Below are 25,808 nucleotides of genomic sequence, written 5' to 3' on the forward strand. Positions count from 1 at the left end.
CCCCAAGTCATAACCCCGGTTAACCCGTCATTGGGATAGTGGGCTGTGACAAATATAGTATTTGAAGCCACCTAGCTAAGTTTAGATGTACATATATAGGATGGTATAGTAAAGCAGTAATGACTTTCGCGGCTCTAATTGTTGTTACATGCCATGCAATTACTCGCCGGCCTATGAGGTAAATAATAAACGAAATAAATGTGGTAATATATTTACATGAGCTGAAATTATAACCTCATGCAGTCATGCTTCTCAAATCTCGAGCATCAAACTAATTAGTTATAATTCGCCAATAAAATCATCGATAAGGAAAGGAAAGAAAATATATCTAGTAGACTAGTACGTGATTTTTTCTTTTTGGTTAATTGCCTGTAAATTCATAACGGTATTGATTTTTGCTCATAATTTAAAAAATTTACTTTTAAATACATAACCTTTTATTTTTGTCTCGTTTTTATCCGATCACCGATTTTTTTTTGACGTCGGCGCCAGAAATGACACGGTGGCAGCCAGAATTGATGTGGCGGCAGGCGAAAATAGACACCTAAGCTATTTTTGACATGTTGAAAAAAACTTAAAAAAAGAAAAGAAAAAAAATCACCCGCATCATCTTCCCCAACCTCCCCCACTCCCAAACCCTAATTCCCCTCCACCCCACTCGCCGCCACCATCGCCGGCGCCGCCCCCTGCCACCACTGAACAACCCATTTTCTCTTCTTCTCTCACAAACTCGGCTGACCTCCCCTCTCTGAAATTATGGCGACAGCAGACACTTCTCCTTCTTCCTCAACAATCGCCGACCTCCCATCTCTGAAATTTCGGCGACAGCAGCGGCGCGACGAAGCTGCCGCCATCGTCTCTCTCTCAAACCCCATCCCTCTGAAAACCCCCCTTTAATCCCAACAAAGCTCTAATTTTACCAGCACAAGACCCTACAAAAACGAGATAATGACGGCGGCATAGATCTGGAGGTAGGCGACGAGGACGAAGGGACACCTCACGGTGGCGGCATAAATCTGGAGGAAGGTGACAATGGGACGGAGGGACACCTCACGGCTGAGGCGGAGGGACACCTCACGGCGGCAGCATAGATCTGGAGGAAGGCGATGATGGGACGGAGTTTCGGAGGAAGGGAGAAGATCGACGCAGGTCTGGGGAGGGGGAGGGGGAAGTGGTGGAGCCGAGGTAGGGGAAGGGGGAGGGTCCGACGGAGGTGCGGATAGGGGATGTGGCGGGGGCGGCGGGCGCCGGCGTATGATGGTGGCAGGGGGCGGTGCTGGGTGGGGGAAATGAGGGAAGGGGGAAGAAGAGGTGGGAGGGAGGGGTTTATTATGTCACATTATTTTTCTTTTTATTTTATTTTATTTTCATTTTGTCCACATGTCAAAAATAGCTTAAGTGTCAATTTTCGTCTGCCACCATATCAATTTCGGCTGTCACCGTGTAGTTTCCAACGCCAACGTAAGAAAAAATAGGTCAATGAATAAAAACGAGACAAAAACGAAAGGTTGTATATTGAAAAGTAATTTTTTTTAAATTATGAACAATCCGTGAAAACGTTATGAATTTACAGACAATTAACCATTTTTTTTAAAGATAATATATCTAGTACCCTAGAGATCGCAAATCGTCGAATTAGATTGCTAATTGGCTAGCAAACATTCTAAACGTCAAATTGACTTGGCTAGAATATCAAGCTCTTAATCCTTAGGTTTTAATATCTTTTGCTCCCTTCGTCTCATATTTAATGGCTCATTATTATTCGACACGATTATTAAAAAAAATTAATTAATAAAGTTATAAAACTGATAAAAAGCGGTCGAGCTCACAATGTTTTTGTCAAAAAATGTGATTTCCTGTTTTTGGAACAAACTATTATTAACGGAATAGATGAAAAATGAAAGTGAGTCATTATCAACGAGACAGAGAGAGTATTTTTATAAATAATTTGTTGTTACACGAAATAATCTTGATTCCATACTTAAATCATTTTGGAAAACCTTGAGAAATTATATAATACTGCATATTTTTTTTTTTAGAATTACAAGAGGTATTTATTATATAATCAAATAAGCAATCATTATACAGGCGAGACCTCTACACCACACAAACCGCACGCAGACGGAACCACTACCCACACAAAGATGGAAAAATTATCCACACGTAGACGGAACCAATACCTACACAAAGGTGGAAAACTACTCGCACGCAGACGAGATTGAACCCAAGACCTCTCATAATAAAGAGTCTTTGGGTGCCTCAACTTTGCAACTTGAGCTAGGCCTCAAGTGAGAACTACATTTTTTGTGAGAACGGAAAACATGAACAAACACATAAAATACATGAACAAGAGGGAGTAAGATAGTGAACAGTGAAATATAACATGCATACATGATCCGACCATGTCTTGTTCATGTATTTAATGTATTATACTTGTTCACGATCTAACTATCTCTTGTTCATATATTTTATGTGTTTGTTCATGGTTTTATATTCTTATGAAAAAATGTGGTTCTCACTTGATGCTCACCCTATATATATATAGGTGTAAGGGTCAAGTAAGAAATGATGAATGAGTAAGGGTCAAGTAAGAAATGAGGAATGGGGAATGAGTAGGGGTGTAAAATCGGGTTGCGGGTATCGGGTATACCCTCACCCGTCCCGATACCCACCTGATACCCGCAAAATTCGGGTGGAGGGTCGGGTGCGGGTATTAGTTTCTAAAAAAATGCGGGTATCGGGTACCCGCGGATACCCTGACGGATACCCGCATACCCGCAAATTAAATTTTTAGTTTAATCATTTTTATGCTTATGAATTTATTTAATTTTTATATATGCATTTAATAGACTGTGAGTACAAAAATGTGAGAATATTTCAAATATACGTTTGGATGCATTTACTATGCATTCCAATATTTCAAACATATGTTTGGAGCTTTAATTGATTAGGTAGATTTTAATAATTAATTTCAGTTCAGTTCTTTGTACTGTCACAATTCTATATTTATCTATATTATATTTAAAAAGCAACTTTTATTTTAAAATTGAGTTCAAATTGATTTGAATGGTAATTAATTTATAAAATAATTCCTACGGGTAAAAAGGGTACCCGCACATTGCGGGATAAGAAATACCCTCCAGCGGGACAAAATACCCGCACAATTAAAACCAATCAAGAAATTGCGGGAAATTGAGGGTACCCTCATACCCGCAGCGGGTATTCGGGTACCCGCGACATGCAGGCGGGACGGGTGAGGGTGGGGGTTTCGGGCGATTTTGTCCCGCGGGTATCCGCATTTTGCGGGTAGGGTACCCGCGGGTACCCGATTTTACACCCCTAGGAATGAGTAAGGGTCAAGTAGGAAATGAAGAAAAAGAAAGAAAATATTTAAAAGATGAAATTTTGTTTATCTCATATTTTTCCATGATAAATTTACAATTAAAGAGAACGCACTCTTAAAAAAATAACTTTGATGAAAATAATTTAGTAGATTTTTTGGTACCACCGACGGAGAAACTATTGATTCTTCACCACCTCAAAAAATGCCTGCCAAATTGGACAATGGATCGTCTTACCTTGACTTGCGAATATTATATAATAAACAGAATAATCATAAAAATTAGTAGATGGTACGTCGCATTCCTAGATTTTGAACACCAATTAGAATAAACTGATAAGAACACAAATGCCAAATTCTGTAGAGTTTAAATTGAGATCTAAACAATACAATAACTGTGATGATTAATTTAGAAATGTTGTCCTAACATGTCATCAACGTAATATCCACAATGTCTTTCAGAAAGACATATTGATTGTTCTCTATAAACATGCTACATTCTATACAAATATGGCCTTAATTTTGCATTCAAGCACGATTATGCACTCTTCCAAGTGAATTCCAACAAATACACAATGGATACTGCAAGGCAATTTACTCCAACATAATACACAATTAACATGTTTATAAACTGCTCACTTTCAAGATCCTTGAGATGTTTTACATACCCGGGAATCTTCCAAATCAAGATTCAAGTACATATTCAATTTCAAGTGCCTGTGCATCCACAAAAATTAGTAGTAATCAAGGAAGTGAATCTTGTGACCTGGGTGTGGTGCTACCCTTGAGTAGACCAGCATCATCACCCATGGCCATGGAGAGGTCCACAATTTCTACCGCAAGAGCATTCGAATCTTCATTCTGTATCCCTTTCAAAACATCCAGCACTTCTTGCATCGAAGGTCTCATGTCCTTCTCCTGCTGCAGACATCTGAAAGCCAACTCTGCAACCAACGTAACCATCCTCCTCACCGAACTATTCGTGTGGAATCCAACACTTGAATCAACCAGCTCGTGCAATGTCCGGTTTTGAATCTTGTTGACAGCCATGTTCGACAAATTGATGTCGTGGCGGTGCCTGTTGGTATCTACTGCCTGCAGCGATGATATAAGCTCGATTAGCACAACCCCGAAGCTGTACACGTCGCTCTTTTCTGTGAGTTGATAGCACTGGTAGTACTCAGGGTCGACATAGCCGGGAGTCCCTTGTGGAGCAGTCGACACATGAGTGACGTCGTTGGGGAACAACCTTGACAACCCAAAATCAGCAACTTTGACATGGAAATCATTGTCCAGAAGAATGTTGTTGGTTTTGACATCCCGATGTATGATATCTGATCTATGTAGATAAGCAAGTGCATCAGCAGTTTCCACGGCGATTTGCAACCTAATAGGCCAAGATAGCAACCCCGATTTCGCACGTTTTCCATGCAGATGATCTGCCACTGTCCCATTTGCTACATATTCATACACAAGCAGTAGTTCTTGGCTTCTCCTAGAGGTGCATCCATAGAGTTTCACAAGGTATTGATGCCTTAACCGAGTCAGAATCTCGACTTCATTGATGAACTGCTCTGCGCGCTTGAAATTGTTCTCGTATAAGCGCTTAACTGCAACTACACGACCATCAGAAAGCACCCCTGTTTCAAAAATTAAAACTCACATTTTCAGCTCTTGTACTCAATATTATCATGAGGATGATGGAAGGGCGGGATACGAACCATAATATACAGTACCAAATCCACCATCTCCAAGTTCTCTAGAAGGATCAAATTTGTTAGTGGCTTCTTCAAGCTCGGTACAGTTGAAGACCTGCACCCCAAAATCCGAACTTCGCCTACCAAAGTCCGACTTGGTAGATGGATATGATAGAATGCTTTTGGTGTAATTACTCGATGGCGGGGAAAGGAGGCCTTTCGTGGAAGGAGAAGAAGTAATTTCCTTGCTTGTGATTTGGGAGGACATCAATGCAAGCCTCTGCTTCCTCTTTTGTCTACAATGGAAAACCAACCATCCCAGGCCAACACCAGTAAGAATCGCACCAGCTATGAAAAGACCTGCATATGCCCATCACGCAAACATATCCAAAAATTTCAGTTTAAACATTTCGGGTGAAATAACATCACTTTTACACTTGGGATGGCATCGTACCTATACTCCTTTCTGTATTTCTGCTTCCTGCAGCAGCCAAGAAATCAGTAAATAAGAGTTTGTATAACATTTTATGAATCTGAACTAGTAGTCATACAACAACCAACAATTTAAATAGCGTAACCAACAAGTGCATAATCTATTTTACAGTCATACATAAAAAATGAATTTTCAAAACTGGCATTGCTGCAAGCAAAACAATCTTCTGAAGGTCGAAAAAGTTCAGTGCATCAGGTACCTGAGGAATAAAACCACACACACACACACCATGATCAATGTAGCAACCATTCAAGGAAGCATAAAACAAATAGAGACAAAGGAATTTATGAAAGTGGCATCCTTGAAGAAAAGTATGAGCCATTCGAACACACTATATACTCATCCCCACTCTGCGACTAGGGATCTACTAACAAAAACCTGCCATTCACAATGACTCATTAACGATCAAACAACAACCATAACATTATGGCCTTATCTACGATATGATATATATATTCGAGCCCAAAGTTTTTTTAGACCCGTACTTTGGTCGTTTTGCAAATGTAGGGCAAATTTTTTCGATCTTTGAATTGCATGACAAATTTTAAAAAATTCGGAATAAGTAGGACAAATTGAGCCCGATTGTCGAATTTTTCCTACAATTGGAAGCCCCAAAAAATTTGTTCTCCATTTGCAAAACAGTCAAAGTTACATGTCTAAAAAAACTTTGGGGTCTATATGTTCAAACAATTCCATCATGACGTTCTCTGCATCAACCAGCATGAACATGAGCAATCAATGATATCATCTTACTTCCTAAAGCACCAAACATTCCAATCAATAACCAACAAACAGGGAGATAATAGAAACCCAATTACCGTCAGAAGGAGTAGGTGCCGGTGGAGGCGTCAAAGCAAAAGGACAAAGCTTATCGCCGCAAATGCAAATGAGTTTATCGGTCTCAGCACTAAACCCGCATTGCCCGCTCATTCTGTTGCACTCAGAGCACAAGCTCTCATCCTGCACGCTATAACTCACGTCGAAACCTTCCATCAACGCCTCTCCAAGATTAATCGTGGAGTTCGTCAGCAGATCGCCGGCGGCCCTCAGCATCGGCATTCTTACACTAATGTTACAGGATATGATGCTCAAAATAGGGTCGCTGGGAACCGGGCCGATCCAATAAAATGCGCCCGTGTAATTCAAATCAGTGGAATTGCATCTGATGCGATTGTCCCTCGTGATACTCAATTCCGACGCATTGTTCCCCGCCGAACTTAAGCGGGAGGTGTTGCAGCCGTAGAACATAGTGAGTTCTTCGTTTTGGGTGAGATTATAGTAGAAATAAGGGGAACCTAGGGTAATGTTGCGAAAGTCGGAAGGGCATGTATTGCTGTAGAGATCGGAGTGGGCGAGAACGAGTGACTTCTCAGTCTGATTGAGTCGGAGGACGCGGTAGGCGGCTGAGGTGTGAGCCAGCTCGGTGGTGTTGCCGTCGCGGCAGGCCAGGGCGAAGTCGGGGAGGCCGCAGTAGGGGGGGCGGTCGCCGCCGTGGAAAGGGAATGTTATGTTGGTGATGGAGCCGCATGAGAAGGTGCGGTCACAGTTGGCGTAGGTGTCGGACTGGCAATGCGCCGCCGCGAAGAGGGCGGCGGCGAGAATGAGGAGGAGGGGCATTGCGGAAGAGCGAGGGAGATGGAGGCGGCGAATTTAGGCATGGTGTGAAGGTGGAAGGTTGGAGATATTTGAACGTTGAATGGGAGCTTAGCCGCCTTTTGTTGACTCACCTAATTTGAATATCGTTTTCCGAAGCTGGGAGAATCTATTATTGTTAGAGATCAATGATTCGCAATTTTTATCAATAATTTTCAACATAGCTGCCTTTTTTACTTATGTTTCTACAGATTGTGTTTTGTTGCATATATATATATGGTTGTGTGGGGTTCTATTTGTAGCTAATAATAGATGTTGCGGATTAATTAAATTAATTTGGAACATGGAGGATCGTAAAAGTCAAATAACCATCAAAGCAAATCCATAATTGATGGTGTGTTCTTTGACTCATTTTGCTGACATAGATAGTGAGATTAATATTTGATGGTTGGGGCTATTTCGTGGTTGGCCCAAATTGAAGTCAGCTTTGTTAAGAACTTGATTGCCAAGAGAATGAAACGGATCCGGGAATTCGAGCTCCGTATCAGTTTTCTGGATTTGGGGTCCAAGATTCTTAGGTTTTTGTATCAATAAAAGCTAGTATCAATTTAGAATTAATTTGAATAATTTAAGACTGAAAAAAATAAAGAAAAAACTCGTTCTTCTATTATTTTCTTATACTAAATTTTTTATTGATTTTTTGTTAACTTCAATAGACAACTAAGAGCATCCGCATTGGGACCTCCTTGATAGCCTCCTTGATAGCCTACTTGATAGTGTTTGTGTTATTGAGTAGGTAGTGCTGCATTGGGGTTCCTTGATAGCCTCCTTGATAATATTAGTTTTGATTTTATGTTTTTCATTTAAATTTAATTGCTCAAATTTAAATAACACAATTTATTACAAATTTAAATTGCATTAATTATAAAATCCTAAATATTACATAAAACTTTAATAAAATAAAAACAATTCCTAAAAATTAACTACTCTGGCCCTAGAGGTCCGAAACGTGCCCAAAGGTGCTCAGTCAAATCATATCGGAGCTGAGCATGTAGTTGTCTATCTCGGAGAAGGCTATCCCTTCGCACATATTCCTCGAAGGCCACCGGCGTTTGTCCAGCACTCTCCGTCGAACCACTGCTAGACGCCCCGTCATCATCTCTCCAGTTGGCAGCCGCTTCACCTTCGTGCTCCACAATCATGTTGTGGAGAATGATGCAACACAACATGATGTCCTTCAAGTGCTCTACGTACCAATTGCGCGCCGGACATCGAATGATTCCCCACCGAGCTTGAAGGACTCCGAAGGCGCGTTCCACATCCTTCCGTGCCGATTCTTGCATCTTCTTGAACCTTGCCTCCTTCGGATTGGTTGCCATTGATGGACTCTTCACGAAGCAACGCCACTCCGGATATATGCCGTCACACAAATAGTAGCCCATCCGGTATTCGCGCTGGTTGGCATGAAAGACCACCGGCGCCGCAGTTCCTCCTAACACGTCGGAGAAGAGAGGAGACTGATTCAGCACATTGATGTCGTTGTTTGAACCAGCGACGCCGAAGAAGGCGTGCCAAATCCACAAATCGAATGAGGCAACGGCCTCCAATATCAAGGTGGGCTCTCCCTGATCCCCGCGTGTGTATGCGCCGTGCCACGCCTTTGGGCAGTTCTTCCACGCCCAATGCATGCAGTCTAAGCTCCCGAGCATCCCGGGAAAACCATGTCTCGCCTCGTGCATTCGGAGTAGGCGTTGCACGTCTGTTGCCGTTGGACGGCGCAGGTAATGGGCTCCAAAAGCCCGTATGACCGCCTTGCAGAACTTCTTTAGGCATAGACGACCGGTTGAGTCTGCCACTTTGAGATACTCATCGAACACATCCGCACTAACCCCGGTGGCTAATTGGCGGATAGCCGACGTGCATTTCTGCAAAGGAGAAAGAGAATCTCGACCGAGTGCATCAGTGGTCATATGAAAGTAAATATCTTCACCTTGAACAGCATCGACGATGCGCAAGAAGAGCTCCTTCTGCATGCGAAATCGACGCCGGAAAAAAGTAGGGCCATACGTTGGATTGTCGACGAAGTAGTCTTGCATAAGACGTACATGGGCCTCTTCACGATCACGGTGGACGTATGATCGGGGACGTTTCGCACGCGCCGGCTCCGGCGCCGGTTGGGGGTAGTATGATTGAAGCACTTGTTTCTGCAACTCAACCAACTCCATGAACTTTTCAGCGACTTCGTCGGAATCGGGCGAAGAATCATGTTCAGGTGACGACATTTTTGGAAGAACGAATATGATATTTTGCAAGAAAAATTGTAGGAGGAAGAAGGAATGAGTTGTGATGAATGAATTGTAGGTGAATGAGTTGTAGGGAGAAGTATTATTTATAGAGAGAAAAGAAGATAAAAAAAAAAAAAAAAAAGGAAAATGGAAGAAAGCCGTTGAAAGAGCCGTTGGGAAGAAAAAAAAAAAAAAAAAAAAACAAAAAATTGCAAAACAGTCGAAATTCGAATTTAAAATAATTTTTTTTTTTTTTATGACTGGCGCGTGCAGAGCACGCGCCTACTCGAGGATACTCGATAACTCGAGTACTCCTCGAGGTCCTCCACGCTGCATCGCCCTCCTCGAAGCCAGCCTCCTCCTCGAGTAGCCCATCGAGGACCCGCGATGCGGGTGCTCTAATACTTTTCATTGAACTGTGGTATCAGGCTAAATACATACAGATTTTATATATAATTTCAGTTAATTAGAAAAAAAAATTCATAAGCCTTGTAGCTTAACGGTATTCCTCTCTTCAGCACATGGGATCCTCTGTCCCACTATTTTGTGTGTACCACTATGTACCACTCTTAATTTATTATAATTTTTAATTATATTTTTTTCAATTTTAATTTATTATGCTTTAATATTATAAAAAGATAATTAATAAGGGTTCACTCATCCAATTAGGATTTATAATTATTTTTTATATTTATTTGAATTAATAATTAATTATTTAGGTTCATTAATTCAAAGTTATAATTTTTAAAAATTTTAATTTTTAGTTATAAATATTAATTAGAGTTCATAATATAATAATAATTTTTATTTTTATAAAAATAATTATAAAATAGATAAATTAAGAGTGATACACACAAAATAGTGGGACAGATGATTCCATCTGTTCTTCTGAGGGTGAGAAACTTGGGTGCTAATTCCAATCTCTTCACCCCCCAAATAAAAAAAAATGAAAAAAAAGGTCATAAAGAGGCAATGGCATAGTAACTATCACCGTAACACAAAGTTAGCCGCCTAACACTAATTAATCAAGACAACACTCCGTCATTATTTCTCAAAATTAAGAAAAGTACGTTCTACGAACAAAATCACAAGTTATTATAGTATAATTAAATTTTCTATTCAAGTGTTAGAAGTTCCTTAATCACTTCTTGTTGCATATGTGTCTTCACATCTATGCATCAACTATTTACACAAGAAACTCTAAGGACTTAATTGCTAATTCAGAAACATGGAGGGATTGAATGGCAATTAAGTAAGTTTGCATTTGTGATTAAGATCTCAATCGTTCACGTTGGATCGACGGATGAGATTACAGGTCAACTGGTTAAGAGAGATATAAAATCTGTATTCAGTTGAATAGTGAGATAGAGAGATTTGGGAGCAAGAAGAATATGGAGAATAGTTGTAGATTCAAAGTTTGTTGTTGTAATGCATATATGTAATTCTTCTTTTGTATCTCGTTCTCTTTTGGAGCAATCAATCATCAATAATACATACACTTTCACCCGTGGACGTAGATCTTTCACCAAGTAAAATGGTACACACTAGAAGCACACAACATGGAAGAGTCAAGTTATAATAAGTGGTACTAAACTAGGGCCGATTCCTTCTTAAGCTATCTGGGCGATCACCTTTCACTCCTATACAATTTAAGGTGCTTCTATATTAAATATATCTATGTACATGTATAATATATGTAAATCTTCTTCTTGTATACGTAATTAGGTGGTGGGCGTAGTTGGTGGGGCCTTTTTGATATATATCTTGAGTGTTAATCTAGTGTTTAAGTTACATGACAACAAAAGATATCTACTTCCTCTCCCTTTCTATAACTTGCATTTTTTAAGGTAGAAGCTACACTTGGTCAACACTAATCAAAACAAGTCCTTCCATCAATACCGTCTCACTCCAAATCTCTTACTCCCTCCGTCCCTAAAATAACTTCATCTTTTTCCATTTTGGGACGTCCCCCAAATAACTTTCTCTTTCTTTCTTTCCATTTTTGGAAACCTACCCCACCACTAATAATACTTTATTTATTCTTACTTTTCACTTTTCACCACTCCCAATACTAATTATAACACTTTTCACAACTTCCAATAATAATTATATCACTTTTTCTCCACTATCAATACACTTTACAACTTTTTATTAAAACTCGTGCCGTCCCCAAAGAGGAAGCCATTTCAGGGACGGAGGGAGTACTTTTTTATTTGGACTGATCCCATTTAAAATGTCCTATTTCATTTTAGAACACTCAACAAATAACAATTACCTAATAAGTTAGGTAATATGCCACAAAAAAAGCTACTCTTTATATTTTCTCTCTTATTTAATTTGACATAAGTATCTCTAAAAGGGGATATATATCTTCTTTTTAACTTTATTAGAAATAATTCACTTTATATTTAAATCACATGCGTACTAAAAATAAAAAAATAAACTAGACATTTGAGCTGAGACGAGTGAATATAATAAAAAGAATTATTTCAGGAAAGATAGGTAGAGAGTACATACCCTTGGATTTAGGCGGCGATCTATAATCAGTGACGGTGCAAGCATCAGATACATAGGGCGGATCACGGCAATAACAAACTGTCTTGTTGGTCGTCAAATCGTAGCCGCACCGGCCTTGTGACGCCGTACAATCGCTGCAACTCTTGCTCTCCATCTTCCATCTGATCTGAAAACCATGTTTCAGAGCTTCCCCCAATTCCGGCGTGCCGAGAGGCTCATTGATCGCCACTAAAGCCCCCGAAACTATGACGCTAGCATCGCAATCCTTTGGCCCCACAGCCGCCCCAGGCAGAACATAGGCGCCGCCAGCATCTCCACCGCAGGGGACATGCATCAGAAAGCCAGGGTTGAAAGGGCAGCCGTAGAGAAACGTGTAGTTCATACACGAGGAGGCGTAGTCGAAGACGGAGTAATCGAGAGTGGTGTTCGCCATGACCGAGGGGCAGGCGCTGCTCATCGTGTCCTCCCTCGCGATCCTCATCGTCTGCGAGCTACCGTCCATTTCCAGCACGCGATATCTCAGATCCATGATGTCGATGTTGGTCACATTGCGCCGCTCGTCGCAGCTCAGGACTAAACTGCGATGGCCGCAGTACTCCGGATCGCCGGCTCCCCGGAAGGGGTAACCGATTCCGGTGATGTTGCCGCCGCAGCTGAAGGTGTTGCTGCATTTCCGGTACAATTCGCTGCCGGAGTCGCTCGATCCGATGGAGAATTTGAGGATGAGGAGGAAGGAAAGCCAGGAGATCATTTGGAGGGGAGGCGTGGTGGGCGACGATGGGGTTTGCGACTCTAATTAGGCAGTGGTTGGAGGGAATCTTGAGGAAGAAATTTTTTAAATGGGGGAGGTTGGTACATGATACTCATGGAAAGGGATGTAGGGTAAAATAATTGTTGGACTTTGAAACTTTCTATGGATATTGTCTATTTCATTGTACAATCTATGGAGTGGGTAAATACATAGTTTTGCTACATTATTAAAATCTTTCCTATATATTGACATTATGCTTCTTGCTTTTACAAATTAATGAAATTATGTTGATAATTTCAATAGATAGTTGACATAATTTCAAAAAGTAGTTGACATATTTATTTAAGGAAATAAATAATACTAATACTTGGACGTGGAATAACGATTATATTTCAACCGTATTTTGTTTATCCTATCTTTTCTCCAACATATTTATCACTCTTTTCTCTATTTTGATTCTTTTAAAAATGATTAAATTTGATTCATGAAAAAATTATTCAATATATATTTTAAACTAAAGATCATGACTAAATATTTAATTTAGAGTAAAAATCATAAGAAGTAGATTTCAAATAAATAAGTTTCTCTTCTATCTTTAATGCTTTTTTTTGGAAAATATTATCACTCCTTAACGTTAAACACGCATTTACTTCTTTTTTTTTCTTTTTCTTTTTTTCTTCTTATTTTGCTATATTAATTTTAAGGTTAATAGTGATTCATATTCCAAAGTTTTAGAGTTTTTTCAGAAAATATCCTGAACCTTCATTTTTTTCTAAAAAATTTCGAACTTTCAATTTTTCCATAAAATGTCCCACTATGCAAAATCTGATGACGAAAAAATAACAAAAAAAACTCTGAACTTTTAGCGTTTTCCGAAAATGGTGGTTCCTAATATGATTTTCCAACAATGACAATCCCCAAAATATTTCATTCGGCGAGATAAGTCATTTTTCCGTCATTGAATTTTGTATAGCGGGCCATTTTATGAAAAAAACTAAAAGTTCAGGATTTTTTAGGGGAAAATGAAAGTTCGGGACATTTTATGGAGATTGCTGAAAGTTTAGGACATAAAAACTATTAACCCTTAATTTTATTTCTTTTTCAATATTTTCATTCTCTATTTTTGTTTTTTTAATGAAAAATAAATAGTAGGTTTTATATTTTACAAATTTTTAATTATTATAGTTTTTAATGCAATTAAGGTGAATGAAAATATTAGTTCATTTTATAACTCTTTAATTTCAAAGATCAAATTTTTTAAAGTGAAATTTGTATTAATTTTAGTATACATTTGTAGATAAATAATTATTTATATATATTAAAAATAGAATTAAATATTTTTTTTATTTATGTTTATGTATTAGCATATTTTTTTTATTATGACACCTAATGCTTTACAATTATACTCCGTCCGTCCACGAAAGAACTTCATATCTTTCTTTTTTGGGACGTCCACAAAAAACTTCCTATCTATTTTTGGACTATGCCCCACCACTTATAATTACTTACTTTTCACTTTTTCACAACTCTCAATATTAATTATAACACTTTTTCACCACTCAACAACTTTTTCTCTACTCTCAATACACTCAACAACTTTTTTTTCTTAAAACCCGTGCCACTCCCCTCTAGGAAGTTCTTTCATGGACGGAGGGAGTAATGTGTAATGATAATTGTTATTATCAAATAATTTAATTATTTTACAAATAATGATAAATACTCCCTCCGTCCCTGAAATGGCTTCCTCTTTGGGGACAACACGAGTTTTAATAAAAAGTTGTAAAGTGTATTGATAGTGGAGAAAAAATGATATAATTATTATTGGAAGTTGTGAAAAGTGTTATAATTAGTATTGAGAGTGGTGAAAAGTGAAAAGTAAGAATAAATAAAGTATTATTAGTGGTGGGGTAGGTTTCCAAAAATGGAAAGAAAGAAAGAGGAAGTTATTTGGGGGACGTCCCAAAATGGAAAATGAGGAAGTTATTTTAGGGACGGAGGGAGTATATGTTTATATACAAATATTCAAATTATATTCAATTAATTTTTATAAAATTTGAAATTATATTTTTTTAAGAAAATTTTGGTACTCCCTCTGTCCTTAAAATTTATACCCATTTGAGAATGACACGAATTTTATGAAAAATGATTTTGTATGTTGTGAGTGGAATAATAGTATACTTTAATTTATTGTAGTAATAAAGTGATGACTCGACAAGCATCGCGCACCCGGATCGGCTGAGCCCCACCCCAATACCGCGCCCTGTGGGAGCGCTCCAGATGCTTGCCTACGCAGTAGGCTCTGGAGGAGAGAGGATTGGGGACATGCAATGCACGGCCCAATCAGAAAAAAGGTGGCGAAATGGAAAAAAAAAAAAGGAAAATTGGAACGGTTGAATTGTGAAGAAAAATGGTAGATTTTCTTTATGAGCCCATAAGGGCTCTCCAGTATGAGAAAGATGGTGCGCGAGCAGGGGACCACTTTTAAGAGCCCATACATGCTATCAAGTAGACAAGTACAGATGCTCTAAGTGTTGTGAGTGAAATTAGAGGAGGACCTACAATGACAAGTGTGGTAAATAAGGAATAATATTGAGTGTGCGTTTATTTTGAATGATTGATAAGATGCATGATTGATTGAGTATTTTTATCCTCAATGGTAAGATTACTCCAATTCCACCTTGTTAATGGGATAGGAATCAAGCAAAAGTAGCTTAAATGATATAAATAATCAATGACCTTAAAATATCCCAAAATTTCAATCCATCAAAGTAAACAAGGGATTGACTGATAGCACGGCGGCTCCGGAAATCAAAGTGTATTCGAGGAGAAGGCAGGGGCAGTAGATCGCGAGTGCATGCTGAAGTTGCAGAAGAAGATTATTTACTTATTTCCATATAATTAGAAGTATTTGTTATTTATTATTAATATTAGTATTAATATTGGTAGTGGGCCTTGCTTGCATGCATGGGCTTTAGTAGTAGGGTTTGACACCATATATGTAATGGTGGGGAGTTAAGGTTGGACAGCTATCAAAGATCAAGTAATTGACGGCAGTAGCTGTGGCGGAAACCTCTGGTTTCCGAGACTGTATTCGTGTGCTCTTGTTCGTTTATTGATTCGTGTTCTTAACTCCATCAATTTGGTCCGACCTGCCGGATCCGATGGTGAACCCCGACGCCGTTGAAACCCGCATGGCGGCTCAGAACCGCCGCTTGGAAGAACTGGAGAAGACCACGAAGGACCTCTCGGTCAATATGGGAGGCGTCCAATTAGCCGTGGACTCGCTGCAATCATCCGTGGGCGGCATCGAGGCCTCACTCGCTGAGATCGTTGCCCAAATCAAGTCAATCGCTGCCGGAAAATCTTCGGGCTCAGGGGGGCCGCCACCACCGTCGAACAATACTGCAATCGTGCTGCCGCGAATGGAACTTCCGGGCTTCGACGGTTCGGACCCCATAGCTTGGCTGGCACAGGCCGAGCAATATTTCCTCGTCCACAACACTCCACCCGCCCAACGGGTTTCCACCGCCCTCATCGCGATGTCCGGGAAGGCCATGTTCTGGGCCCAATGGTTGCTTCGCCGGAACGCTGCCATCGAGTGGGATGAATTTTCGAAGGAGGTGATCGGCCGTTTTGGTGATAGCTCCGCCATCAATGCATACGAGGCCATGCACTTAACGCGCCAAACGGGGTCCCTCGAAGACTACATCTCACTGTTCGAGGAACGCGTCGCCCAACTGCCGTCGTTACGACCCGAACACTACCTCGGTACATTCTTGGGCGGCCTCCAGTCTTCAATCCGTGACCGCCTGACGGACTCGGAGCTCACAAACGTGCAGTTCGCGATTCGAGCGGCCCGACGCCTCGCTCGCGAGGGCAGGAGCACTGCTGCTCCGACGCGATCGACGCCACATTCCACACCGTTCTCGAGGACGACGACTACGTTCCAGCGCTCATCACTGCCCAGCGAACAGCCCCATGGCCGGGCAGCCACCAACACCGATCCCCGAAATTCTCGCCGATTGACTCGTCCACAACAAGATGAGTATCGAGCCAAGGGTCTGTGCTTCCGATGCGGCGGAAAATACGGACCCTTGCACAAGTGCCCACCAAAAACCTTGGCCATTCTGTTGGATGCGGACGAGGAGGAAGAGGCCGAGGAGGATCCCTACCCCAGCCCGTTGCAGCATGAGGAAACTTCTGTGGAAGAGGGGGCTACGGGCGCATTCAACCTTTTGCGTCTATCTGAGTTATCGTCTCATGGCTTGGACAGCGCCCAGACGTTGAGGGTGCCGGTGCGAGTGGGAAGTCATCAGCTTCGGGCCATGATCGATAGTGGGGCGAGCCACTGTTTTATATCGAGCTCGGTGGCGCAGCACCTAGACCTACCAATCACCTCAGCCCGATCGTTTTCAGTCATGTTGGGAGATGGTTCAAGGGTGACATCGCGAGGCATTTGCGAGGCAGTTCCGATCCTCATGGCCGATCAACTCTTCCACGTCGACTGCTACGTGTTTCCCCTCCGCAGTATTGATATTATTCTGGGAGTTTCTTGGTTGATGCGATTGGGAAAGATCGTTGCCGATTGGAACACGCTGACGATGGAGTTTGTGTATGAAGGACGCCGCATCTGCCTCCATGGGGACCCGGCGCTGACTCGACGGGAATGTCGAGGTGCTGAGATCGCGGTACTAGGGGCCGAAGACGATGCTTGGCTTCTGTGGGCATTAGAAGGTCCGCAACAGGAGTTCTCCGTTCCGGCGAACCTCACGGCAACACAACTAGAGGAGTGGCGAGCTTTGGTGGCTCGTTTTCCAGATGTTACTCAGCCCCCATCCGGCTTGCCACCCCCTCGACTAAGTGATCACAAAATTCCGCTACTCGACGGAGCTGCACCGGTATCCGTGAGACCGTATCGCTACAATCACCTACAGAAGGATGAGATGGAGAAGCTAGTGACGGAGATGCTCGCGGCCGGCATCATTCAACCCAGCTGTAGCCCCTATTCGAGTCCGGTGTTGCTGGTGCGAAAAAAGGACGGGTCGTGGCGATTTTGTGTGGATTACAGAGCGTTGAACAAGGTTACGATACCGGATAAATACCCCATTCCGGTTATTCAGGAATTGTTGGATGAGTTACACGGTGCTCGATGGTTCAGCAAGCTCGATTTACGTGCAGGGTACCATCAGATTCGAATTGCTGAACATGACATTCACAAGACGGCCTTCCGAACACATTCTGGACATTACGAGTTCCTAGTCATGCCTTTCGGATTAACTAATGCTCCAGCTACGTTTCAAAGCCTCATGAATGATATTTTTCGCCCATATTTGAGGAAGTTTGTTCTGGTGTTCTTCGATGACATTTTAGTGTACAGCTCGTCGTGGGAGGAGCACATGCATCACTTGCAACTGGTATTCAGCGTGCTGAACGAGCATTCGTTGGTAGTCAATCCAAAGAAGTGCGCAATCGGACGATCCCAAGTGGAATATTTGGGCCATATTGTGTCGGAGGGCGGCGTACAGATGGATCCGGCCAAAGTCAGCGCGGTTTTAAAGTGGCCAACACCGACTTCCTTGCGAGGGCTCCGGGGATTTTTGGGCCTCACGGGTTACTACCGTCGTTTCATTCGAGACTACGGCAAAATCGCAGCTCCTTTAACGGCCCTACTTAAGAAGGATATTCAAAAGAAGTGGCAATGGACGGCCGAGGCCGATGATGCTTTTCAGAAGCTGAAAACGGCCCTCACTTCGGCTCCGGTGCTCGGCATGCCGGACTTCTCACAACCATTTGAGGTGGAGTGCGATGCTTCAGGCCACGGTATCGGCGCAGTTCTCATGCAGGCACGACGCCCAATAGCTTATTTCAGCAAGCATTTCTCGGGCAGAGCGTTGACGAGTTCGGCATATGAGAAGGAGTTGATGGCTTTAGTCCTCGCCGTGCAGCACTGGAGACCGTATTTGTTGGGGCGGCGTTTCGTTGTACGCTCCGATCAGCGGAGTCTCAAGCAGCTTCTATCTCAAACACTTGCCACCCCAGCACAGCAGAATTGGGCGGCGAAGTTACTGGGATACGATTTCGAGATTATGTATAAAGAAGGGAGAACGAACACTGCTGCTGACGCGTTATCTCGCCGGGATGAGGAGGTTGAATTGGCGGCAGTCTCTGTGCCGCAGTGGCTGGATTGGAAGGCCTTGGCGGAGGCGATTCGCGCGGATCCACACTTGGGTCGCATTAGAATGGCGCTCGAGGAAGATAGAGATGCGCCGAAGCATTACGAGGTGGTGCAAGGTAATTTATTTTACAAGGGCCGTGTGGTGCTACCGAAAAATTCACCATGGATTCCGAAATTTTTTGCGGAGTTTCATTCGACGCCTTCCGGTGGTCATTCGGGAGCATTTAGAACATATCGTCGTATGGCTTCGAGTTTGTATTGGCCGGGGATGCCGAAGTCTGTTGCAGAACTAGTGGCAGCCTGTGATGTTTGTCAACGGAATAAATATGAGACGAAGAGTCCGGCGGGGCTGTTGAAACCATTACCAATTCCGGATCGCATTTGGGAAGATATCAGCATGGATTTTATCACTGGTCTTCCGCGTTCGGGGGGGTTTGACTGTGTGTTTGTGGTCGTCGATAGATTGTCGAAATATTGTCACTTCATGGGGCTGCGACATCCGTATACGGCGAAGACGGTGGCGGAGGTATTTGTGAAGGAAGTGGTCCGATTGCATGGGATACCGGCTTCGATAGTGTCTGATCGGGACCCTATATTTCTTAGCTCTTTTTGGAAGGAGCTATTTCGGGCATCGGGAACGAAGCTACGCATGAGTTCCGCCTACCATCCGGAAACAGACGGGCAAACGGAGGTTATGAATCGGTGCTTAGAGACATATCTTCGTTGCTTTACTTCAGCTCGACCAAAGGGGTGGAGTAACTGGTTGGGTTGGGCTGAATACTGTTTCAATACAGGGTTTCAAACGAGTGCGGGAATGACTCCTTTTGAAGCAGTGTATGGGCGCCCTCCTCCGCTGCTTATTCCTTTTCTTCCGGGGGAAATTCGGGTACAGGCTTTGGCGGAAGAGCTACGTGAACGGGACATGGTTATGAAACATCTCAGATCTCACCTAGAGCAGGCGCAGGCGCGCATGGTGCGCGAGGCGAATAAACATCGTCGGGACTTGGAGTTTAAAGTGGGGGACCGTGTTTTTCTCAAGTTCCGACCGTACCGGCAGCGTAGTTTGTTTGCTATATCACGACAGAAGTTGGCTCCACGATTTTTTGGACCTTACGAGGTCGAGGAGAGAGTTGGGTCGGCTGCATACCGACTGAAGTTGCCACCGGGTTCGAAGGTTCATCCCGTATTTCATGTGAGTCTGTTAAAACCAGTCATCGGGTCGGCGGAGGCCTCTCTTGCATTGCCGGAGTCCTTGATGACAGACGATCCAGAGTTTTATCCCGATACGGTACTGCAGCGCCGTCAGATACGCCGAAATGGAGTTGAGGTGGCGCAGGTGTTGATCCACTGGCGCGGGCTGCCGGCGGAGGATAGTTCGTGGGAAGATGTTGCTGTGGTACGGGGGCAATTTCCTGATTTCAACCTTGAGGACAAGGTTGTTTCGGGGACGGCGGCAATTGATAGCACGGCGGCTCCGGAAATCAAAGTGTATTCGAGGAGAAGGCAGGGGCAGTAGATCGCGAGTGCATGCTGAAGTTGCAGAAGAAGATTATTTACTTATTTCCATATAATTAGAAGTATTTGTTATTTATTATTAATATTAGTATTAATATTGGTAGTGGGCCTTGCTTGCATGCATGGGCTTTAGTAGTAGGGTTTGACACCATATATGTAATGGTGGGGAGTTAAGGTTGGACAGCTATCAAAGATCAAGTAATTGACGGCAGTAGCTGTGGCGGAAACCTCTGGTTTCCGAGACTGTATTCGTGTGCTCTTGTTCGTTTATTGATTCGTGTTCTTAACTCCATCATTGACCTTACTATTTTTATCTATTGAAGCGCCCCCTGAAGATATTAATTAATGAGTTGAGTGAGTTTACTTATCAAAAATAGAAATGATGTGCAATATTTCGTAAACAAAAAAAAGAAATGTGATGCATTTCAAAGACATAGATAGTTTTAGATATGTATTAATTTAAATAAGTATGTTTGAGGTATGCTCGCTCATGTAATGCATGATGAACATCAAAATTCTGTTTCTATTTACACAAGAAAGTTTTAGATATGTGTTTAAATAAGTATATTTATAAACATGAAATATAAAAGTAATTAAGTAATGTATCCATTTTTTCAAAATTCGATTTCTGTTTGCAATTTTGTTTCTATATACTAAACTAACTTATATAAACAATATATAGTCATTATTAAAATTGATATGTGTGATCATAAAGGGAAAAACCAAAGTTTTTTTTTTCTTTTTTAGAATTACTAGAGGTATCTAATAAATAATCAAATAAACAACTCATACGCAAACGGGATCTCTACATCATATAAAGGTGGAAAAATTATTTGCATGCAGGCGGAACCACTATCTACATAAGAGTAAAAAAGTTATCTACGTAAAAATAAAAAAAATTATTCGTACGCAGATGAGATTAAATTCAAGACCTCTCACGTTCATGGAAAAATTCAAAGTTGAAACACCATTCTGCGATGAAAACATATCCCAACTTTGTAAAGTCAGCGGAGAAGACCATTCACCAACTTTGCATGATATTATGTGGACACTAGTTTTATATATTATGTGGACAGTAACATTTAACAAATACAAATAACAATAAAAAAATAGATATATTAAAATTCAATTTATTTAGGTTTTATTTAGTAGTTGACTGCCAATAAAATACATCACAAGAGCAAGCATTAAACATCGACCTAATCACGACAAAACGAAGTTGCTTTTTTTTATATAACACTACTAATTGTCTAGGCTGTTGGTTGATAAAATGCATGTGAATATGCGTTGAATATTTCAGGTGAAATAGAATACTTGATTGTGATTATTTATTAGAGCTTTCAAGAGCCAAATGACGAAATTTATTCGCTTTAATCTCTTATCTTGGATGCTAGATAGAATAAATTAAAGGATGCAATATTATCTACTAAACTAGACTTATTCGATATTGGGCACTGTTTGAATAAAAAAATTGTAATAACATATCTACATATATATAAATAGGTAAATGATTACATGAGAATCACATTTTTTTTTCATATGATTCATGAATGAACACATAAAATACATAAATAGAAGATGATCAAATCGTGAATAATTAAATATAACACATATGCGGGATATGATCATCTCTTATTCATGTATTTTGTGAATTATAATTATTCATGATCTAACTATCTCTTATTCAGGTCCTTAATATATATATTTATATGTAATTTTTAGTTCTCACGAAAAGATTTGATTCTCGTTAGAACCTAAGCCCATGGAAATAATAAATTAAATGTTGAAACTAATTATGGAATGGTAAGTATGAGTAAGAAATTTAAAAGTAGTTGATTGTACGATCGTTTCCGTCCGGTGTCCCACTAATTTCAATTTGCTATACTTTTTTTTATTGTTTTTTCTTTAATTTAATTTTATTATATTTTAGCATTATAATTTTAAGATAATTAATTAGGATTCATCAATTATGATATATAACTATTTTATACATATTTTTCGATTTTTGTGGTATAAATCTAAAGTTAGGGTATATGATTTTTTTTTTTTTTTTTTTTTTGAAGTTAAAGACGGGCTTCTTATTACGCCAAATCGGCACGAGCAATATTCGAAAGCTAGATTGGGAAACCTGACCTCCAAATCATTACATCAGAAGAAGACAAAGCAAAGCTAGCAAGCTCATGAGCCGCTATATTAGCCTCACGACGAACATGAAGAAAATCCAACACCACCGTATCACGAGCATGAGAGAAGGCCTCATAAAGATCGTCACAAAGCGAATCAGAACCATGGTGCGAATCATGGAGCAGGTGAATCGCTAAGAGCGAGTCTGAGAAGATAACAACAGGGCCCAAGTCGTGCTCCAAGCAAAAACCCACCGCAATAAGCATAGCGTGTAACTCACCAAGAAGAACAGTTTCCGTATAGCCTATCTGTTGAGCTCCGGCGGCAATAATATCTCCTTTATCATTACGGAAGATGAACCCCACACCAAGCTTACGACCTCCCTCCTGAACAGCCACATCAACATCAAGCCGGAGAACATCTTTCGGTGGAGGATACCAGAAGCTCGCACCCTCGGCAGGAAGAGCTCGTTCCTCAATCATAAGCTTTTTCCTCGCCTTTTGATAGTTCCCTAGCGACGTCAAACTCAAGTTAACATCCACTCTACCCTTCTCATCCTTTCCACCATGTTTGTCCTTGCACAAGAATCTCCAAATCATCCACAACATGAAACACCATTCCTCCATGCATTCTTTTCCCCCTTTTTCCAACACCACGCCGCTCAAATCCATAAGAGTGAGAAATTTAAACTCTCGAATCCAACTCCAAAACTTCGACTGCTGCCAGTAATGCTTGATCTTCTCACACTAGAGGAGAGTGTGAGTCGTTCCGCCCCACGCTTTAGAGCACCAAGAACAGTAGCCAACAACCGGGACGTGATGAGCGGCAAGATTCCCATTCAACGCCACAAAGTCGTGAAAAGCTTTCCAAACAAAATGCTTCACCTTAGGAGGAATATTGAGAGCCCATATTCTCTTCCACCAAGCATCCTTCATGAACGTGGAAGTAGAAGCGAGAGGCTCAAAGAAATTAGTACTACACAAATATCCCGACTTCACCGAGTATCTGCCTTTTTCATCAAAGCTCCAGAACCTCCTATCTTCACTCGCCTCTGCTGTCAAAGAAATAGAGCCAATGCTCATCGCCACCACCTCCGGAAAGCAGCACTTAACAAGATCCTCATCCCAAGAACGATCCGGATTGATCAAATCAGCAACTCGGACATTATCCGTTGTTGCATCATCCCAACATCCAAACCCTGGAATCCACTTATCTCGAAAAACCTTAATCGACAAACCGTTGCCTACCTTCCACCTCAAACCCTTGTCCAGCAGCTCTCTCCCCCAACAAAGCGACCTCCAAGTAAACGAGGCATTAGAAGAAATAGGCACTTCCATAATATCACAATCCTTAAAGTAGCGTTGTTTCAAAACCCTAGCAAGCAAGGAATTGGGTTGTTGAATTAAACGCCAAACTAGCTTAGCCAAAAGAGCTTGGTTGAACGGAACTAGTCGCCTGAACCCGAGACCACCGCGAGATTTAGGTTCGCAAAGACGTTCCCACCTCGACCAATGATTTTTTCTTTTCCCATCATCATCACCCCACCAGAAATTACTACAACACTTTTCAATATCCAGACAAGTACCCACCGGTAAACGGAAACACGACATAGCATAAGTGGGGATAGATTGCAAAACGGACTTGATCAAAACTTCCTTACCTCCCGAAGAAAAAAGCTTTCGGTTCCAAGAGTTTAGTTTTTTCACCACTTTATCTCTGAGATATCCAAACTGCATCTTCCTATTCTTCACAATAAAAGTAGGCAGCCCCAAATAAAGGGAGTGCCCACTGGTCTCTCTCACCCCCAGTGAAGTAGTAACCTCGTCCACATGACGTTGTGCGGTGTTCGGGCTAAAGAAAATCGTCGACTTATCAAAATTAATGATTTACCCAGATGCTCGCCCGTACTTCGCAATGATCTCACCAAAATTATCTGCAATCTGTCTCGTAGCTTTGAAGAAGACAAGGCTATCGTCGGCAAAGAAGAGATTAGTAACCGACGGACAATACCTGGCCATTTTGATACCACTGAACAAGCCTTGGTTCTCATAACTTCTGATGAGGGAAGAAAACCCCTGCGCACAAATCACAAAAAGAAAAGGCGAAAGTGGACAACCTTGCCTTAACCCACGAGTCGGAGTAAGCCCACCATACACACGGCCATTGATCACAAAAGAAAATTGAACAGTGCTAATACACTGCATGACAAGATCCACCAAAGCCAAAGGGAAGCGCATAGTCACCATCATTGCTTTCAAAAAACGCCACTCCACACGATCGTAAGCCTTGCTCATGTCGAGCTTGGCCGCTGCATATCCCTCGTTTCCACACTTTTTATTTCTAATCCAATGCATACACTCATAACCCAGAAGAATATTATCCGAGATTAAACGGTTTGGGATAAAAGCACTTTGAGAATCATCAATAATCAAATTAAGCGCCGAGCGAAGTCTATTAGCCAAAACCTTCGCTACAATCTTGTACGACGTGTTACATAAACTTATCGGGCGAAAGTCCTTCACCTGTTTTGGCTTCTGCCCTTTTGGGATTAGAACAATGAGCGTCTTATTCCAGTGACGAATGCTCCCTCCCCCATTGAGCACCTGAAGCACCTCCGAGGTAACACCATCACCTATTTCACCCCAAAATTTTTGATAGAAAAAAGGTGGATATCCGTCCGGACCCGGCGCTTTATTAGGATTCATCTGGAATATCGCTTTCCTCACCTCATTTGCCGTAAACGGCACCGCAAGATCAGCAGCTGCAGTCTCGCCAAAAACAGCCGACACCGAATTCGCCAGCTCCTCGATCTCAGACTGCCCAGGAGCCGACGACTCAAAAAGGCGAGAAAAATAGTCATCAATCACTCCCGCGATGTCTTCTTCCTCGAAAACCTCTGTACCATCATCCTTCATCAAGCAAGAAATAGAGTTCTTTTTCTTTCTGTGGCTTGCATGTGCATGAAAATACTTAGTATTGCGATCGCCCAACGCTAGCCAATTGACACGAGATCTCTGCTTCCACTGGGTTTCTTCAACTTCGATAAGCTTCTCAATATCTTTTGAAATTTTCACAAGCTCCGCATTCGCCCCTTTATCATTTCTAATATTTTTCAAAACTTGAATCCGTCGCTTCCTCAGTTCTGCAATCTCATGAGTAGGACGTTGGAAATTTTCTTTCGACCAGTCCTTTAGGAAATTCAAGCAGGATTGAAGCCTCTCATGCAACGTCTGGTAACCCCATGAATTCCATTGCATCATCATATCCGCAGCAAAAGATTTATCCAACAACCATTTTTGTTCAAAATAAAACCGCTTC

The 25,808-nt window shown here is 41.6% G+C and overlaps 2 protein-coding genes and 1 long non-coding RNA gene across 4 annotated transcripts; all 3 read right to left on the bottom strand.

Moving 5' to 3' along the window:
* Positions 1 to 539: 539 nt before the first annotated feature.
* Positions 540 to 1,263, bottom strand: LOC131021085 (uncharacterized). Its single transcript, XR_009100884.1, has 2 exons — positions 1,050 to 1,263; positions 540 to 996 (listed from the first exon to the last, which is right to left on the bottom strand). It is a non-coding gene; the product is annotated as an uncharacterized LOC131021085 (long non-coding RNA).
* Positions 1,264 to 3,933: 2,670 nt separating this feature from the next.
* Positions 3,934 to 12,821, bottom strand: LOC131021086 (LEAF RUST 10 DISEASE-RESISTANCE LOCUS RECEPTOR-LIKE PROTEIN KINASE-like 1.4). 2 transcript variants are annotated; one of them, XM_057950176.1, is made up of 4 exons: positions 11,926 to 12,821; positions 5,492 to 5,518; positions 5,062 to 5,397; positions 3,934 to 4,980 (listed from the first exon to the last, which is right to left on the bottom strand). In XM_057950176.1, exons 1-4 carry the CDS (start codon positions 12,674 to 12,676, stop codon positions 4,085 to 4,087), a joined length of 2,010 nt encoding a protein of 669 aa, XP_057806159.1. In that variant the 5' UTR covers positions 12,677 to 12,821; the 3' UTR covers positions 3,934 to 4,084. The 2 variants fall into 2 exon arrangements, with proteins under 2 accessions (XP_057806159.1, XP_057806158.1); XM_057950175.1 differs by lacking the exon at positions 11,926 to 12,821 and adding an exon at positions 6,349 to 7,366.
* Positions 8,020 to 9,629, bottom strand: LOC131021087 (uncharacterized). Its single transcript, XM_057950177.1, has one exon. It carries the CDS (start codon positions 9,403 to 9,405, stop codon positions 8,107 to 8,109), a length of 1,299 nt encoding a protein of 432 aa, XP_057806160.1. The 5' UTR covers positions 9,406 to 9,629; the 3' UTR covers positions 8,020 to 8,106.
* Positions 12,822 to 25,808: the final 12,987 nt, after the last annotated feature.

The sequence above is a fragment of the Salvia miltiorrhiza genome, chromosome 4 (assembly GCF_028751815.1).
Source record: "Salvia miltiorrhiza cultivar Shanhuang (shh) chromosome 4, IMPLAD_Smil_shh, whole genome shotgun sequence".
Classification (NCBI taxonomy): Eukaryota; Viridiplantae; Streptophyta; class Magnoliopsida; order Lamiales; family Lamiaceae; genus Salvia; species Salvia miltiorrhiza.